General features: G+C 48.8%; 1 protein-coding gene across 1 annotated transcript in view; it reads left to right on the forward strand.

The window, feature by feature from the left end:
• LOC136573413 (vomeronasal type-2 receptor 116-like) overlaps positions 1-17,489 on the forward strand; it is a 59,643-nt gene extending 42,154 nt beyond the window's left edge. Inside the window, exons 5-7 of the mRNA XM_066574705.1 lie at positions 2,207-2,925; positions 17,212-17,328; positions 17,415-17,489. Of these exons, the coding sequence (XP_066430802.1) occupies positions 2,207-2,925; positions 17,212-17,328; positions 17,415-17,489 (911 nt within the window). The remainder of the gene's footprint in view (positions 1-2,206; positions 2,926-17,211; positions 17,329-17,414) is intronic.
• Positions 17,490-18,967: the final 1,478 nt, after the last annotated feature.

Genomic DNA, 18,967 nt, shown 5'->3' on the forward strand with positions numbered 1-18,967 from the left:
TTGCTACAGCTTATTCAAAGCGCAATAAGGTTGGGTTCACATCTGACTAAGATACACTGCTCTACATTGAAATTCCAACACCAAGAAGGACAAGTTGTTAAGTTATGCAAATTAAGCAAGTTGGAGGTGTTGCCAAGATATGCAAATGCTCAATCTGCGGCATGTGGGAGGCGCTTCAATAGTATCAAATCCAGATTGAAAGCAAGTTTTTTCTGCCATGTAAGTCTTGAAATATCGGATAAAGTATTGCAGTATAACTGTGCGATGCCTCCTGTCTGTCAACATGCCAGTTATCACCACTTGTTAAAACTGAGATGAACAGAATACTTGAACTGAGAGACCTTGGTTTATCACTTCAGCAGATTTCTATATATTTTTTTAAAAAAAACCCTCTCTCATAAATCGTATTTCTTGCTGATTTTCAGTGCATAGGCAGATAGAAGAGATATTTTTCATTACATACAGGCCAGTTAGATTCTTTTAGTGTATAGGCAGATAGGAGAGAGGTTTATCTCAGACTGTATGTGAAAATGTCACCCCACAGAATGTGCCACCTCACACACGCTGCTCATAACACACAGCTCAGATAGATTCCTCTCAGTGTATAGGCCGATAGGAGAGAGATTTATGTCAGACTGTATGTGATAATGTCACCCCACAGAATGTCCACCTCTTACATGCTGCTCATAACACACAGATCAGATAGATTCCTCTCAGTGTATAGGCAGATAGGAGAGAGATTTATCTCAGACTGTATGTGAAAATGTCACTACACAGAATGTCCACCTCTCACACGCTGCTCATAACACACAGATCAGATAGATTCCTCTCAGTGTATAGGCAGATAGGACAGAGATTTATTTCAGACTTTATGTGAAAATGCCACTACACAGAATGTGCCACCTCACAAACTCCTCATTTTTACCCTGAAAGGTAACGCCCCTTTTTATTCAAATTTCCTACCCAGACTGAAGGTTGCAACACCTTGTTATACTTAAAGGCACACTCCATGCCAGCAGTCCATGTCCACTTCCTTTTGTACTTTACAGCCTTTCAGCCTTATTCCTGTCAGTATATACTCATATTTCTAAATGCGTTTTGTATTGCTGAGAAGATAACTGTCTCATATACTGGGGGTACAGATATGTTACATAACATAGGAAGGGTCATGCCAAATTTCAAGTTTGTGCAGTACAACTGTGTGTTATTAGTTACATTACATAATCAAGTTGCAACCCTTTAAATTTCCAATAATTAGTACGCAAAGAATGGGCATGGCAAATTTCACATTTGTGCGGTAAAAATTTGTGTAATTATTTGTTGCATCGGGAAGTGAGAGAATTAGATTACGTACATAAAATTTGGATGCTAATTCTTTTGTGCTCGGAAATGAATAATCGAGTTGGGACTAGAAATGAGTGCGCGTACTCGCTAAGGCAAACTACTCGAGCGAGTACCAGCCCGCTCGTCTCTAAAAATTCGGGTGCCGGCGGGGGAGAGCGGTGAGATGCGGAAGTGAGCAGGGGAGAGTGGGGGGGAAAGAGTGAGAGCGAGATCTCCCCCCGTTCCTCCGCGCTCATCCCCGCCACTCCCCGCCGGCACCCGATTCTTTAGAGACGAGCGGGCAGGTACTCACACGAGGCACTACTCGCTCGAGTAGTTTGCCTTAGTGAGTACGCTCGCTCATCTCTAATTGTGACCCATTAACTTTTCCTATTTATGACATATCAATGCTCGTGCCAAATTTCAAGTTTCTATGACATCAGGAAGTGAGAGAATTAGATTATGTACTTAAAGTTTGGATGATAATTCTTTTGCACTTAAAATTGAATAATCAAGTTGGGACCCGTTAACTTTTCCTATTTTGGACATAATCCATGCTCATGCCAAATTTCATGGTTCTACGACATCGGGAAGTTGGAGAATTAGTGGTGAGTCAGTCAGTGAGTCAGTCAGTGAGCGAGTCAGTGAGGGCTCTTGTCTATATATATAGATATGAATACCGCATGCTAAATCTACTATTTTATATATGCTACTATAGATAGTGAGATCTGTCATAAATGTCCTGAAGAAGAGTGGCCTGATGAGAAGAAAGTGAAATGTGTCCCCAAATTATATGAGTTTCTATCTTATGAGAAGGACATTTTGGTTGATGTTTTTTCAGCACTTGCTTTATCTCTTTGTGCTGTCACATTATTTATATCAGGACTCTTCATTTATTACTGGGGCACTCCAATTGTGAAGGCCAATAACCGAACTGTGAGCTTCATCCTCCTGGTCTCCATCTTCCTAGGCTTTCTCTGTGTCTTCTTCTTCCTTGGACATCCAGTTCACATAACCTGCTTACTGAGGCAAACATTATTTGGGATCTTATTCTCTATTGGCGTTTCTTCTGTTTTGGCCAAGACTATCACAGTCTGCATCGCCTTCAAAGCCACCAAACCAGGCAGCTGCTTGGTGAAGTTCGTCTCATTCAAAGTATCTAAATATGTTGTCTTGGTGTGTTCTTCTGTACAAGTTCTTATTTGTGTTATTTGGTTGTTCGTTTCACCTCCATATGTAGAGTTTGATCATCACACTTATCCTGGGAAGATCATCATTCAGTGTAATGAAGGCTCAGATATCTGTTTCTACTCCATGTTGGGTTATATGGGGCTCCTGGCATCCATGAGCTTTGTTCTGGCTTTCATGGTGAGGACATTACCGGACAGTTTTAATGAGGCCAAGTACATCACCTTCAGTATGCTGCTGTTCTGCAGTGTTTGGATCGCCATGATCCCGGCCTATCTGAGCACCAGGGGGAAATACATGGTGGTTGTGGAGATATTTGCCATATTGACCTCCTGTGCTGGAGTTCTTGGCTGTATATTTTTTCCAAAAGTGTATATTCTGCTTCTAAAAACAGATCTCAACTCAAAAAATATAGTAATGCAGAAAATTAAGTTATAACTTATAAATATCACATTACAAGAATATGGCTTATGAGCATTAGTTATGCTTTGATCGAGTTACATGATAATCACAGGATTTCCAATATTCTGATATGACTTTTTTCCTTCTAAAGTATTTAAAGTGATGTAACGTTGTAGTAACTCCAGATTTAACAGTGTCCAACACATGAGCAACAATATATGAGAATTAATTTTGATTCTTTGTATTTTTTCTTGATTACTATATTAATATAATTATGTTAATAAAATACTGCTAAGTACACATGTCGTTACTGGCCCTGTGAACACAGAAGCACTTTCAAGCAACCCTCCTGCACCAACCAGAATGGTCACGTAGCTTCTCCGACTCCACAGTTTATTAATTGAGATGAGATGACTACAACAGCACGATTCTGGCACAATGTGTTTTTTTTCTGACCACATTCACCATCTAGGATAAATAATGCAATATATTAATATATCGGGCTTGTACTGAACAAATATGATTTGTAACCAGAAAGTGACAGAACTCGGCGCTGATCCCAAAACACACACATTGCCGAAAAGCACTTTAAAACTTAACAGCATTTCATATCAATCAAGAAATAAAAAGAGCGACACATTTGAACCCCTGATTGGGGACTTCTTCAGGCTTGAGGAAGATCCCAATCCAGGCTAGAAACATGTAGCCCTTTTGGACGCAGAGCCAAGTTCTGTCATTTTCTGGTTTCCATTCTTGACCCATTTTTGGAGCTCTGAGGACGGCTCTCATGGTGCATCAGGACAAGAGCTTGCAGTTTTCAAAGTGAAAAATATGCATCATCACCCCGATCGGTTGTTTAGTGCAGTTGTGCTCATGTTTAGGACAACTTTTCCAGATGAGAGGGACAACCATATTTTTCCCATTATTGGTTGTTTTACGTTACTACACTAGTATGTTTTATGTTAAAAACAGGAAAAGAGTTTTTTTTAAAAACTTTTAATTAGAGATGAGCGAGCACCAAAATGCTCGGGTGCTCGTTACTCGGGACGAAATTATCGCGATGCTCGAGGGTTCGTTTCGAGTAACGAACCCCATTGAAGTCAATGGGCGACCCGAGCATTTTTGTATTTCGCCGATGCTCGCTAAGGTTTTCATGTGTGAAGATCTGGGCAATTCAAGAAAGTAATGGGAACGACACAGCAACGGATAGGGCAGGCGAGGGGCTACATGTTGGGCTGCATCTCAAGTTCACAGGTCCCACTATTAAGCCACAATAGCGGCAAGAGTGCCCCCCCCCTCCCAAAAACTTTTACTTCTGAAAAGCCCTCATTAGCAATGCATACCTTAGCTAAGCACCACACTACCTCCAACAAAGCACAATCACTGCCTGCATGACACTCCACTGCCACTTCTCCTGGCTTAAATGCTGCCCAACCGCCCCCCCTCCCCCCCACAGCGCACACCAAAGTGTCCCTGCGCAGCCTTCAGCTGCCCTCATGCCACGCCACACTCATGTCTATTTAGAAGTGCGTCTGCCATGAGGAGGAACCACATGCACACACTGCAGAGGGTTGGCACGGCTAGGCAGCGACCCTCTTTAAAAGGGGTGGGGCGATAGCCCACAATGCTGTACAGAAGCAATGAGAAATATAATCCTGTGCCACCGCCATCAGGAGCTGCACACGTGGGCATAGCAATGGGGAACCTATGTGCCACACACTATTCATTCTGTCAAGGTGTCTGCATGCCCCAGTCAGACCGCGGTTTTTAATTCATAGACACAGGCAGGTACAACTCCCTATTGTGAAGTCCCTGTGGACCGACAGCATGGGTGGCTCCCTGGAACCCACCGGCGGTACATAAAAATATCCCATTGCAGTGCCCATCACAGCTGAGGTAATGTCATGTTTAATGCAGGTGGGTTTCGGCCCACACTGCATGCCCCAGTCAGACTGGGGTTCTTTACAAGTGGAAACAGATGCATTTATAATTCCCTGTGGACCCACAGCATGGGTGGGTGCCAGGAAGCCACCGACGGTACATAGAAATATCCCATTGCATTGCCCAACACAGCTGAGGTAGTAATGTCGTGCTTAATACAGGTGGGCTCGGCCCACACTGCATGCCCCAGTCAGACTGGGGTTCTTTACAAGTGGACAGATGTAGGTTAAACTCCGTGTGCACCTACAGCATGGGTGGCTCCCTGGAACCCACCGGCGATACACAAAAATATCCCATTGCATTGCCCAACACAGCTGAGGTAGTAATGTCGTGCTTAATGCAGGTGGGCTTCGGCCCACACTGCATGCCCCAGTCTGACTGGGGTTCTTTACAAGTGGAAACAGATGCATTTATAATTCCCTGTGGACCCACAGCATGGGTGGGTGCCAGGAAGCCACCGGCGGTACATAGAAATATCCCATTGCATTGCCCAACACAGCTGAGGTAGTAATGTCGTGCTTAATACAGGTGGGCTTCGGCCCACACTGCATGCCCCAGTCAGACTGGGGTTCTTTACAAGTGGACAGATGTAGGTTAAACTCCGTGTGCACCTACAGCATGGGTGGCTCCCTGGAACCCACCGGCGATACACAAAAATATCCCATTGCATTGCCTAACACAGCGGATGTAACATCAGCTGTAATGCAGGTGGGCTAAAAATTCATTTGATTACACTGTAGGCGAGGGCCCACAAAAATTGCTGTATCAACAGTACTAATGTACATCAAAAAATTTGGCCATGGCCAACCAAGAGGGCAGGTGAAACCCATTAATCGCTTTGGTTAATGTGGCTTAAGTGGTAACTAGGCCTGGAGGCAGCCCAGTTTAACGAAAAATTGGTTCAAGTTAAAGTTTCAACGCTTTTAAGAGCATTGAAACATATAAAAATTGTTTAGAAAAATTATATGAGTGAGCCTTGTGGCCCTAAGAAAAATTGCCCGTTCAGCGTGATTACGTGAGGTTTCAGGAGGAGGAGCAGAAGGAGGAGGAGGAGGAATATTAGACACAGATTGATGAAGCAGAAATGTCCCCGTTTTGGATGGTGAGAGAGAACGTAGCTTCCATCCGCGGGTGCAGCCTACGTATTGCTTACGTATCGCTGCTGTCCGCTGGTGGAGAAGAGAAGTCTGGGGAAATCCAGGCTTTGTTCATCTTGATGAGTGTAAGCCTGTCGGCACTGTCGGTTGACAGGTGGGTACGCTTATCCGTGATGATTCCCCCAGCCACACTAAACACACTCTCTGACAAGACGCTAGCCGCAGGACAAGCAAGCACCTCCAGGGCATACAGCGCGAGTTCAGGCCACGTGTCCAGCTTCGACTCCCAGTAGTTGTAGGGGGCAGAGGCGTCACGGAGGACGGTCGTGCGATCGGCTACGTACTCCCTCACCATCCTTTTACAGTGCTCCCGCCGACTCAGCCTTGACTGGGGAGCGGTGACACAGTCTTGCTGGGGAGCCATAAAGCAGGCAAAGGCCTTGGAGAATGTTCCCCTGCCTGTGATGTACATGCTGCCTGATCTCTGCGCCTCCCCTTCTACCTGGCCCTCGGAACTGCGCCTTCGGCCACTAGCGCTGTCGGATGGGAATTTTACCATCAGTTTGTCCGCCAGGGTCCTGTGATATAGCATCACTCTCGAACCCCTTTCCTCTTCGGGTATGAGAGTGGAAAGGTTCCCCTTATACCGTGGGTTGAGCAGTGTGTACACCCAGTAATCCGTAGTGGCCAGAATGCGTGTAACGCGAGGGTCACGAGAAAGGCATCCTAACATGAAGTCAGCCATGTGTGCCAGGGTACCTGTACGCAACACATGGCTGTCCTCACTAGGAAGATCACTTTCAGGATCCTCCTCCTCCTCCTCCTCCTCCTCAGGCCATACACGCTGAAAGGATGACAGGCAAGCAGCATGGGTACCCTCAGCAGTGGGCCAAGCTGTCTCTTCCCCCTCCTCCTCATGCTCCTCCTCCTCCTCCTCAACGCGCTGAGATATAGACAGGAGGGTGCTCTGACTATTCAGCGACATACTGTCTACCCCCGACTCCGTTTCCGAGCGCAAAGCGTCTGCCTTTATGCTTTGCAGGGAACTTCTCAAGAGGCATAGCAGAGGAATGGTGACGCTAATGATTGCAGCATCGCCGCTCACCATCTGGGTAGACTCCTCAAAGTTTCCAAGGACCTGGCAGATGTCTGCCAACCAGGCCCACTCTTCTGTAAAGAATTGAGGAGGCTGACTCCCACTGCGCCGCCCATGTTGGAGTTGGTATTCCACTATAGCTCTACGCTGCTCATAGAGCCTGGCCAACATGTGGAGCGTAGAGTTCCACCGTGTGGGCACGTCGCTCAGCAGTCGGTGCACCGGCAGATGAAACCAATGTTGCAGGGTGCGCAGGGTGGCAGCGTCCGAGTGGGACTTGCGGAAATGTGCGCAGAGCCGGCGCACCTTTCCGAGCAGGTCTGACAAGTGTGGGTAGCTTTTCAGAAAGCGCAGAACCACCAAATTAAAGACGTGGGCCAGGCATGGCACGTGCGTGAGGCTGCCGAGCTGCAGAGCCGCCACCAGGTCACAGCCGTTGTCACACATGACCGTGCCCGGTTGGAGGCTCAGCAGCGCAAGCCAGTGGTCGGTCTGCTCTGTCAGACCCTGCAGCAGTTCGTGGGCCGTGTTCCTCTTCTCTCCTAAGCTGAGTAGTTTCAGCACGGCCTGCTGACGCTTGCCCACCGCTGTGCTGCCACGACGCGCGACACCGACTGCTGGCGACGTGCTACTGCTGGCACATCTTGATTGCGAGACAGAGGTTGCGTAGGAGGAGGAGGAGGAGGGTGGTTTAGTGGAGGAAGCATACACTGCCGCAGATACCACCACCGAGCTGGGGCCCGCAATTCTGGGGGTGGGTAGGATGTGAGCGGTCCCAGGCTCCGACTCAGTCCCAGCCTACACCAAGTTCACCCAATGTGCCGTCCGGGAGATATAGTGGCCCTGCCCGCCAGTACTTGTCCACGTGTCCGTCGTTAAATGTACCTTCCCAGTAACCACGTTGGTGAGGGCACGATTTATGTTGCGGAAGACGTGCTTCTGTAGGACCGGGACAGCACACCGGGAAAAATAATGGCGACTGGGGACCGAGTAGCGCGCCATCATGTTTTTGAAAACCCCTTGTGGGGTGCTTGGCCATCATATGTCTGCGCATGCTGGTGGTGGTGAGGCTGGTGGTGGTGGCTCCCCGGCTGATCTTGGCGCGACAAAGGTTGCACACCACTGTTCGTCAGTCGTCTGCACTCTCAGTGAAAAACTGCCAGACCTTTGAGCACCTCGGCCTCTGCAGGGTGGCATGGCGCGAGGGGGTGCTTTCGGAAACAGTTGGTGGATTATTCGGTCTGGCCCTGCCTCTACCCCTGGCCACCGCACTGCCTCTTCCAACATGCCCTGCTGCTGCACTTGCCTCCCCCTCTGAAGACCTGTCCTCAGTAGGCGTACAAACCAGGTGGGGTCAGTCACCTCATCGTCCTGCTGCTCTTCCTCCGAATGCTCTGTGCGCTCCTCCCTCGGACTTATTCCAATTACTACTACCTGAGTGATAGACAACTGTGTCTCATCGTCGTCGTCCTCCTCACCCACTGAAAGCTCTTGAGACAGTTGCCGGAAGTACCCAGCCCCATCCCCCGGACCCCGGGAACTTTCCAAAGGTTGGGCATCGGTCACGACAAACTCCTCCAGTGGGAGAGGATTCGGAACCATTGCTGCCCATTCTGGGCAGGGGCCCGAGAACAGTTCCTGGGAGTCTGCCTGCTCCTCAGAATGTGTCATTTTCATGGAGTGAGGAGGCTGGGAGGAAAGAGGAGCAGCAGCCAGAGGATTCAGAGTTGCAGCAGTGGACGGCGCAGAATTCTGGGTGGTCGATAGATTGCTGGATGCACTTTCTGCCATCCACGACAGGACCTGCTCACACTGCTCATTTTCTAATAAAGGTCTACCGCGTGGACCCATTAATTGTGAGATGAATGTGGGGACGCCAGAAATGTGCCTCTCTCCTAATCCCGCAGCAGTCGGCTGCGATACACCTGGATCAGGAGCTCGGCCTGTGCCCACACCCTGACTTGGGCCTCCACGTCCTCGCCCGCGTCCACGTCCTCTAGGCCTACCCCTACCCCTCAGCATGCTGTATTACCAGTAGTGCAGAAACAGAACGCTGTAATTAAATGTGCCGCTTATTGGCCTGTGGTTGGAGGCTGACTTCCCTTACGGAACGCACAGCAGATCCAGGAAACAATTTTGCGCCAGCCTGCTGTAACGCTTAGCTGCATATTAATTAGGACTACTACCCCCAGCAGATAGATACTGTAGGCAGCTTATAATATTATGTATACTGTTTCCCTCTGGCGGGATGACGGCGATCATGTAACAGAGACAGCAGATCCAGGAAACAATTTTGCGCCAGCCTGCTGTAACGCTTAGCTGCGTATTAATTAGGACTACTACCCCCAGCAGATAGATACTATAGGCAGCGTATAATATTATGTATACTGTTTCCCTCTGGCGGGATGACGGCGCTGATGTAACAGAGACAGCAGATCCAGGAAACAATTTTGCGCCAGCCTGCTGTAACGCTTAGCTGCGTATTAATTAGGACTACTACCCCCAGCAGACACACAGTAAACTGAAGACGGTCACAGGCAGCCCAAATATAGTATTTTTCCCCAATTATTTGGAAAAAGCCCACTGCCTATATAGCCTGAATATCTCTTTCCCTGCCTCACCAGTACTGGCCCTATACTCTGTACAATGACTGCAGACTGAGGACGCAATGCTCTGCACGGCCGATATACAAAAAAAAAAAGTGCAACACTGCAAAAAGCAGCCTCAACAGTACTGCACATGGTCAGATGTGGCCCTAAGAAGGACCGTTGGGGTTCTTGAAGCCTAAAATAACTCCTAAAGCTCTTCCTATAGCAGATCCTGCATCAGCAGCACTTTCCCTGATCTCTGTCAGAAGGCATCTGTGGCAAGCCGCGGGAGGGGCCGATTTATATATTCGGGTGACACCTGATCTCGCCAGCCACTCACTGCAGGGGGGTGGTATAGGGCTTGAACGTCGCAGGGGGAAGTTGTAATGCCTTCCCTGTCTTTCTATTGGCCATAAATGCGCGCTAACGTCTCAGAGATTAAAGTGAAAGTAACTCGAACATCGCGTGGTGCTCGCCTCTAGTAACGAGCATCTCGAACACGCTAATACTCGAACGAGTATCAAGCTCGGACGAGTACGTTTGCTCATCTCTATTCACTATCCATTTTTCTGTGGGACCTTCTTCCAAAGAAGAACTTCCTCTTAGGAGATGGATAATTTGTCCAAGGGTCATTTTAACCCCTTAGTGACCAAGCCTGTTTGCACCTTAATGACCAGGTCAAATTTTGCAAATCTGACATGTGTCACTTTAACATGAAAAACACCAGAAAGGTTTTGCATATCCAAGCGATTCTGACATTGTTTTTTCACCATATGTTGTACTTCATTTAGGCAGAAAACTTAGACCGATAGAATTTGTGATTATTTATTAAAAGCGCCAAAATTGGGGAAATTTTGAAAAAATCATAATTTTTTCACATTTCTAACTGCAATATCTTAAATATGTGCAAACATAACATAGACATTTTTGCTAAGATTTATATTTACACCCGTTTACTTTATTTTGGGCGCACATTGGAAAAACTTTCGTTTTTTGTTAACCATTTAGGAGACGTACAAATTTAACATTACTTTTTAGCATTTTGAGGAACACTTTGTTTTCCTACACCAAGCCAAGATTGGAAAGGCTCATGAGTGTCAGAATAATAGATACCCCCACAAATGACCCCATTTTAAAAACTACACCCCTTAGTGTATTCACTGAGGGGTGTCATGAGTATTTTGACCACACAGTTTTTTTTCAGGAATTAATTCAATTTAGAGGAGAAAAAGTAAAATTTCATATTTTTGCAAATCTATCATTTTAAAGACATATTTTTTTCCTATAGTTTACATGAAAATGAGGATTTACACCCCAAAATGGATACCCCTGTTTCTCCCGTGTTCAGAAATATACCCATTGTGGCCCTAATGTTATATCTGAGTCCACAACGGGGACCAAAATGAAAGGAGTAGTAAGTGTCTTTCAAAACAGAAATTTTGCTTGAAGTCCTTTTAGACCCCATAGCACACATGTAGAGTTCTTGAGCGCCCAAAACCATAGAAAACCCCCACAAATTACCCCATTTTGAAAACTAGACCCCATAAGGAATTTATCTAGTGGTGTACTGCATATTTTGACCCCACAGTTTTTGAATGAATTCAAGCCAATCAGAAGGAAAAAATTGTGATTTTTGTTTTTTTGGCAATTCTGTCATTTTAAAAATGGCTTTTTTTGTACAGCACACATATGAATGAAGACTTGCACACAAAAATGGATACCCCTGTTTGTCTCGTGTTCAGAGACATACCCATTGTGGCCCTAATCTTATATCTGGGTGCACAACAGGGCCCAAAATGAAAGGAGTAGTCAGCGGCTTTCAGAACATAGATTTTGCTTGAAGTGCTTTTAGCCCCCATTGCCCACTTGTAGAGTTCTTGAGCGCCCAAAACCATATAAAACCACCACAAGTGACCCCATTTTGAAAACTAGACTTCTTAACGAATTTATCTAGGGGTGTACTGTGTATTTTGACCACACAGTTTTTGATCAAATTCAAGCAAAGCAAAAGGAATAAATTAGGATTTTTGGTTTTTTTTGGCAATTCTGTCATTTTAAAAACAGCTTTTTTTGTACAGCACACATATGAAGGAAGACTTGCATCCCAAAATGGATACCCCTATTTGTGCTGTTTTCAGAAATATACCCATTGTGGCCCTAATCTTATGGCCGCATGCGCAACGGGGCCCAAAATGAAAGGAGTAGTCGGTGGCTTTCAGAACATAGATTTTGCTTGAAGTCCTTTTAGGCCCCATTGCCCACTTGTAGAGTTCTTGAGCGCCCCAAACCATAGAGAACCCCCACAAATTACCCCATTTTGAAAACTAGACCCCTTAACGAATTTATCTAGGGGTGTACTGTGTATTTTAACCCTACAATTTTTGAATAGATCTAAGCGAAGCAGTAAGAAAAAATTACGATTTTCATTTTTTGGGCTATTGCGTCAATTTAAAATCAGGTTTTTTTTGTACAGCTCACATATAAATGAAGACTTTCACCCCAAAATGGATACCCCTGTTTGTCCGTGTTCAGAAACATACCCATTGTGGCCCTAATAGACTTACAGGACACATGGCTAGGCCTACAATGAAAGGAATACCTGTTGGATTTCAGGGTACAACTGAATAAATTCCAGGCCCAATTGCCCACTTATAGAGCCATTGAGCGGCCAAAACTATAAAGAACCCCCTCAAATGCCCTAATTTTGAAAACTAGACCCCTTAAAAAATTCATCTAGATGTGTACTGCGTATTTTGACCTCACAGTATTTGAATGAATCTAAGCAAAGCAGAAGAAAAAGTTACGATTTTCAATTTTTTTGGCAATTTTTTAAATTTAAAAACAGTTTTTTTGTACAGTGTACATAGGAATGAAGATGTTCACCACAAAATGGATACCCCCGTTTGTCCCGAGTTCAGAAACATACCCATTGTGGCCCTAATTTACTTACAGGACCCATGGCAAGGACTATAAAGGAGGGAACAACCGTTGGATTTCAGGGCACAACTGAATAAATCCCAGGCCCCATTGCTTATTTGTACAGAATAAAAATTGACTCCCTAAAAATCCCCCCCACCCCCCGCTCTACACACACTCCGCGCCCTTTTTGGCGTTCGCAAATCTTAGATGAAAGTAATAATGTGAACTGTGTGGTATTTCTGAAGACAGGGGTAATTACGGAGGCTGGTTGGAATGGGCCCATGGGGCAATAAAACCGTATCCCCCCCTCCTCTCATGCTTTTTGGGGGTATTTCGTGACCTTAGTAGCAGGGACGGGGTGTGAAAAGTGGCGTTCCGTGAGTCTCCGTAAGCTTGATGAGGTGCGGCGGTCTCGCACAGAGGGCGCTCAACAAGCTGCTCCTGGAACTGCATGAGGGCGAACGTTCCCGGGGCTTCTTGTAAAATACGTATTACAGGTAGCGGTCTGAATAACGCCGGGCTCACGCAGCCGTAGGCCGAATCTGCTTGCGGAGGCCTGCATCGGATCCCATCTGTGAGCCCGGCTGTGACCCTGCGTTCGGCCGCGTAATGTACTGCGCATAACTGCGTACTTACACGGGCGGTCATGCGCAGTACACCTTTTTTTTTTTTGTATTTCCCGCACCGTCGCTTAGCGATGACGTGGGTACCCGCAGCCCGTATACAACGTAGTTGCGTATGGGTAGCGGGTATATCCACGACCACGGAGCACAATGGGCTCTATGTTGCGGATAGCCGCGGTAAAATAGAACCTGCTGCGTTCTCTTTTCAGCGAGTGGATTACACAATTCCAACCCGCTAATGTGAGCGGAATTGTGTAATCCAATGCGATTGATCTGCGTATTACCGCGGATCAGACGAATGCGGAATCCGTAATTCCTATCCAGTCATGTGAGACCGACCTAAGGTAGATAGCTACCTTTTTATCACGTGACCAGGGATCGCTCAACGAGGCCACCCGTTACTGCTCTAGGCTCTCGGCGACCGTTGGTCGCCTGGGAGCAAGGAGATTTTAAATTTCCTGGGTTCCCCGACTCCTGCGCATGTGTCCTGTATTTTGCCGGCGGTCACATATGCAGAATCCGGGTAGGTTCACGGATGAGGATCGCGTCGGGGTGCAAATACGGAGGCCTCCAGTAAAACGTTTCATCTCCTCTCACCGATCGCATCGGTGAGGGGAGATGAAACTTCAATTTTTTTTAAAACTTTTTTACGTGATCGCCATTATCCATTGTATAACGGCGAACCCATGATCAGGAACCGCTCACCGCGGCCCCCCGTGAAATCTCCAGGCTCTTGGCTACGTTTTGTAGCCAGGAGCAGGGAGAATTTCAATTATCCTGGCAATCCAGAGCTTTTGCGCATGCGTCCGCCATTTTGGCGATAGGCGTGTGTGCAGAAGCTGGGGTAAGGTCCGCGGATAAATCTGGGGGCCTTATGTACATACTTTCATCCTCCCTTACGGATATGATCCGTGAGGGAAGATGAAACGTACGCTTTTTAAACTTTTTTAAAACTTTTTTTAACTTATTTTTTTTACTTTTTTACACTTTTTTTTAAACTTTACATGATCACTGTCATCTATAGGATGACAGTGATCATGTCCCCAGAGACATCCCTCTGCTCTTGGCTACACATGGCAGCCAGGAGCAAAGGGATTTTGAATTTCCCGGGGCTCGAGCCCCTCTGTGCACGCGCCCAATGTCAATCATCGAGCGCGCATGCGCAGACAGGCACTTCGGGTCTCGGGACATCGGGACATCGCAGAGGACCCGAGGTGAGTATTTTCACCTCCCCTCATGGATCGGATCCATGAGGGGAGGTAAAACTAGGACTTTTTAAAAACTTTTTAAACTTTTTCGCGATCGCCGCTATCCATTGGATAGCGGCGATCGCGGGCCCGGGGACCGCTCACCGTGGTCCCCGGTAAAACCTCCTGGTTCCCGGCTACCTTCAGGAGCCGGGAGCCAGGAGATTTTGAATTTGCCAGGGGCTCCCGGGCTTCTGCACGTGCGCGTGATGTCATCGTCTGGCACGCATGCGCAGAAGAGCGGCGGCGGGTCCGGGAGGACCAGATCTCCGGGGGACACCGCCGACAAGCCAGGTAAGAATTTTCAGCTGCCCTGGTGGATCCGATCCATCAGAGCAGCTGAAACTTTAACTTTTTGGACACTTTTATTTACTTTTTTGCGATCGGCGCTATATCCATTGGATAGCGCCAATCGCAATGCCGGGGAGAAGTCCCCGCAGCCCGGGAAGACAGCTCCATGCTGTCAGCTACCTGCGGACACCGACAGCATGGAGCTGTCACGTCCAGAGCCCGAGGGGCTTTATTCTCTGCAGGACACATGTTTTTACGTCCTCAGAGAATAAAGCCCACTTCGGGAGGACGTAAAAACACTATGGGCTGGTCATTAAGGGGTTAAATGGCATGTAAAGAGAAACAACACCAGGCCCTTATTAATTAAAAAATCAATATTTGCTATATAACATGCTTTTTGGGGTCCAAATTTTTAGTTAAAGATAAGCTGAGCTCCGGAGATTAGCTCTCACCACAACAACACTTAGCCTGGATTCACACAGGGCGGATTAGCAGCGGTTTTGCCGCGGTTTGCCGTTGCATATCCGCATTGCGGCCATTCCGTCGCGGTTGCAGTGCAATGCAGTGCCAATGTGTTTGGCAAAAATCTCGTTCTCACAGGGCGTAAAATTTACCGCAGAGCCGCAGTGCGCATAAGCAACTGCGTCGCGGTTTTGAAAGATGCAGCATGTCCATTCTTTCGACTTTTCCGCAGCGGGTTTTTTTTTCCATAGGGCCCCATGGACGCAGCAAAAACCGCAATGAAAACCGCTATTGCTTATTTTGTCGCGGTTTTCAAAGCGGTTCCGCAGCTGCTTGTCCGCATGAGAAAGGAGGGGCAATAACAGGAAGTGGTTCTGCGGCCAGTTTAGACGCTTGGCGCCATTTCAGCCTGGACTGCATGGAGAGAGGAAGCAGGGAGCAGGAGCTCCGCCGGCAGCACCCCACCGAGCGGCACCAGACCCTCCCCAGCGGCACCAGTACACCCATTGGCAACAGCACTATCACCACCACCGGTAGGCACTTCACTGACGCCCAGGGAAAAATATTGGCCAACAGGCGGGAAACTCCCAACCCCGTCAGTGGCGGGAAAAGCACCGCCAGCAGCGGCGGCACCACCACTAGCCCCAGCGGGCCCACCACTACCCCCAGCGGGCCCACCACTACCCCCAGTGGGTCCACCACTACCCCCAGCTGGCCCACCACAGCCTCACTACAACCCCCATTGCAACCACGCCCAGTGGCGGGAAAAGCAGCGGCGGCACCACTAGCCCCAGCGGCGGCAGCACTAGCCCCAGCGGCGGCACCACTAGCCCCAGATGTGGCAGAACTAGCCCCAGCGGGCCAACCACTAGCCCCAGCGGGCCCACCACTACCCCCAGCGGGTCCACCACAGCCTCACTACAACCCCCATTGCGACCACGCCCAGTGGCGGGAAAAGCAGCGGCGGCACCACTAGCCCCAGCGGAGGCACCACTACAACCCCCAACGGGGCAAGCAGCCTGTCCACCACAGCAGCACTACAACCCCCAACGGGGCGAGCAGCCTGTCCACCACAGCAGCACTACAACCCCCAACGGGGCGAGCAGCCTGTCTACCACAGCAGCACTACTACCCCCAACGGGGCGAGCAGCCTGTCCACCACAGCAGCACTACAACCGCCAACGGGGCGAGCAGCCTGTCCACCACAGCAGCACTACAACCCCCAACAGGGCGAGCAGCCTGTCCACCACAGCAGCACTACTACCCCCAACGGGGCGAGCAGCCTGTCCACCACAGCAGCACTACTACCCCCAACGGGGCGAGCAGCCTGTCCACCACAGCAGCACTACTACCCCCAATGGGGCGAGCAGCCTGTCCACCACAGCAGCACTACAACCCCCAACGGGGCAAGCAGCCTGTCCACCACAGCAGCACTACAACCGCCAACGGGGCGAGAAGCCTGCCCACCACAGCAGCACTACAACCCCCAACGGGGCGAGCAGCCTGTCCACCACAGCAGCACTACAACCGCCAACGGGGCGAGCAGACTGTCCACCACAGCAGCACTACAACCCCCAACAGGGCGAGCAGCCTGTCCACCACAGCAGCACTACTACCCCCAACGGGGCGAGCAGCCTGTCCACCACAGCAGCACTACTACCCCCAACGGGGCGAGCAGCCTGTCCACCACAGTAGCACTACTACCCCCAACGGGGCGAGCAGCCTGTCCACCACAGCAGCACTACAACCCCCAACGGGGCGAGCAGCCTGTCCACCACAGCAGCACTACAACCCCCAACGGGGCGAGCAGCATGGCATTTTTTTGCACAGCCGAGGACACGCGTTTAGTCCAATTTTTGCATAGCCGACCCACATTTTTTCTTACCACTTTTCCTTTTACATTGTTGTTCTCACTTTGGCCTGTCACTTTTGTGCAGATGTGATCGTAAGCGATATTTTTGGCGACTTGCAATTGTGCGCTAGTGGGCCAAGATGTGTATATGATGAATATTAACTTTTTCTTATTGCTCACAGGACTACCTACATTTTCTGCAGTCGCCCAGTGCATTCCGTTTGCAACGTCAAGCCACTTTCCGGAAAATGGCCTGGTATCAACGAATGTGGATCAACGTCGACAGGATGATAACCTTGGTGAGTGTAGTCTCCGCTGACACAACCATATCCACCCCCCTCGGAATGCAATTCAACTGGTTCCCCCCCCCCCCCCCCCCCTGCAGGTTGAAAGTAGGCCGGAGATTTGGGACCCAGCCGAGCCGGGCTACAGTGACCGCGACATAAAGGCGGACGCCTAGAATGCGGTCTGCACTGGGATGTATCCCGATTGGGACTCCGCTACTGCTGCCACCCAAAGTGAAATCCGTAAGTTAACAGTATTGGTTGTAACGCTTTGGTGTTTCTTTCTTCGATGTATTTTGAACTGTACTGCATCTAACCACACTGTTTATTGCAGCATTTGGTGGATTCCATACTTTTACATTCTGCTTTTAACCATGTTTTATTATATTGCAGTTAAAGACATCAAGAATCGCTGGAGGTCAGTTCGGGACCGCTACAAGAAACACGAGAAAGAGTGTGAAAAAAGCGGCATGTCCCCGTCTAAGAAAAAGTGTCCAAACCAGGAAATACTGCATTTCCTCAGAACAAGTCGAGCATTGCGTCCGTAAGTGCTGTATTTTAGGCGAGCTTTTATAGCTCAGCTTCACTGTTGTTGCATTTTGATGTTCTATGTCTCTAACGGTACTCTTGTTTCGTCCACAGATCTAGCGGGAACCTCACGGCCGACCCTCCAACGGTCGAAACCGCTACAGCCGACACAGAAGGGCAGGAACAGGAGTCACGGGATGATGATATCAGAGAAGGTACCCCAACCTTGAAAGACAGCCAGCGGAGCATGCCCGATTTGTCCCGCACTTCTGTAACACCGGAAGTGGTGGAACAAAACGTGTCGCGTAGCAGCAGTGCTGGCCCTAGCAGCAGAGCATGCAGTAGCCGGGAGGTGAGTTCCGAGCGGACGAGCCGCAGCTTTGCAGCTCGTCCGCATCGGAAGAACAAGGCAGATGCCGCAAACGAGGCGCTGACATTATTGTGGTGGGTTGACACGGAGGATTAGTGGGATACAATGGGTGCCACCATTGCGTCACGCATTCGTGAACTGAGGTCGGAGCGTCAGTGGGCTATTGCGCCCGTTATTTACTATGCTTTAGAGCTTTTTGCTTCTGAAAGGCCCATTGCTGATAGCTGTACCCTTATTTCGGCAATGAAAAATACAGCCTTTGCAGTACCACAATCGAACCGCATGTTGCCTCCACCCCAATCTTTCCCTGACCAACCAGGCAGGGTTCCTAGGACAACAGGATACCCCATGCACCATGTTTCTCAAGACACTGGCTACGGCGACACGGTCTCTGGCGGGTCCCCTTCCCCTTCCCAGCCATCGTTTCTCTCAATGATGAGCAGCCCTGTGCATCAGACCTCGCAACACACAACCTCGGTACTGTACACGCCGCCAAGCGGATCTCAATCCAGTACAGGAGAAGGCTCTTTTATCAATTATACGACACTGCAGTGATAACAGCTGTTGCATGGTGATAACTGCAATGTCTTATACGCAAGCATTGTAAAGTGCTGGATCCGTTGTGATGCTGCCTTTTGTAGCGGTGCATGCAGTTGCCTGCTGTCCCAGAAATCCTAACGGATGCTCATGTGAAAGATTGGGGTGCAATTTCTTCCATCGCTCACTGCCGGCTACTATCTGCTCTGCTGCTAAATA

Source organism: Eleutherodactylus coqui, chromosome 7 (assembly GCF_035609145.1).
Source record: "Eleutherodactylus coqui strain aEleCoq1 chromosome 7, aEleCoq1.hap1, whole genome shotgun sequence".
NCBI lineage: Eukaryota > Metazoa > Chordata > Amphibia > Anura > Eleutherodactylidae > Eleutherodactylus > Eleutherodactylus coqui.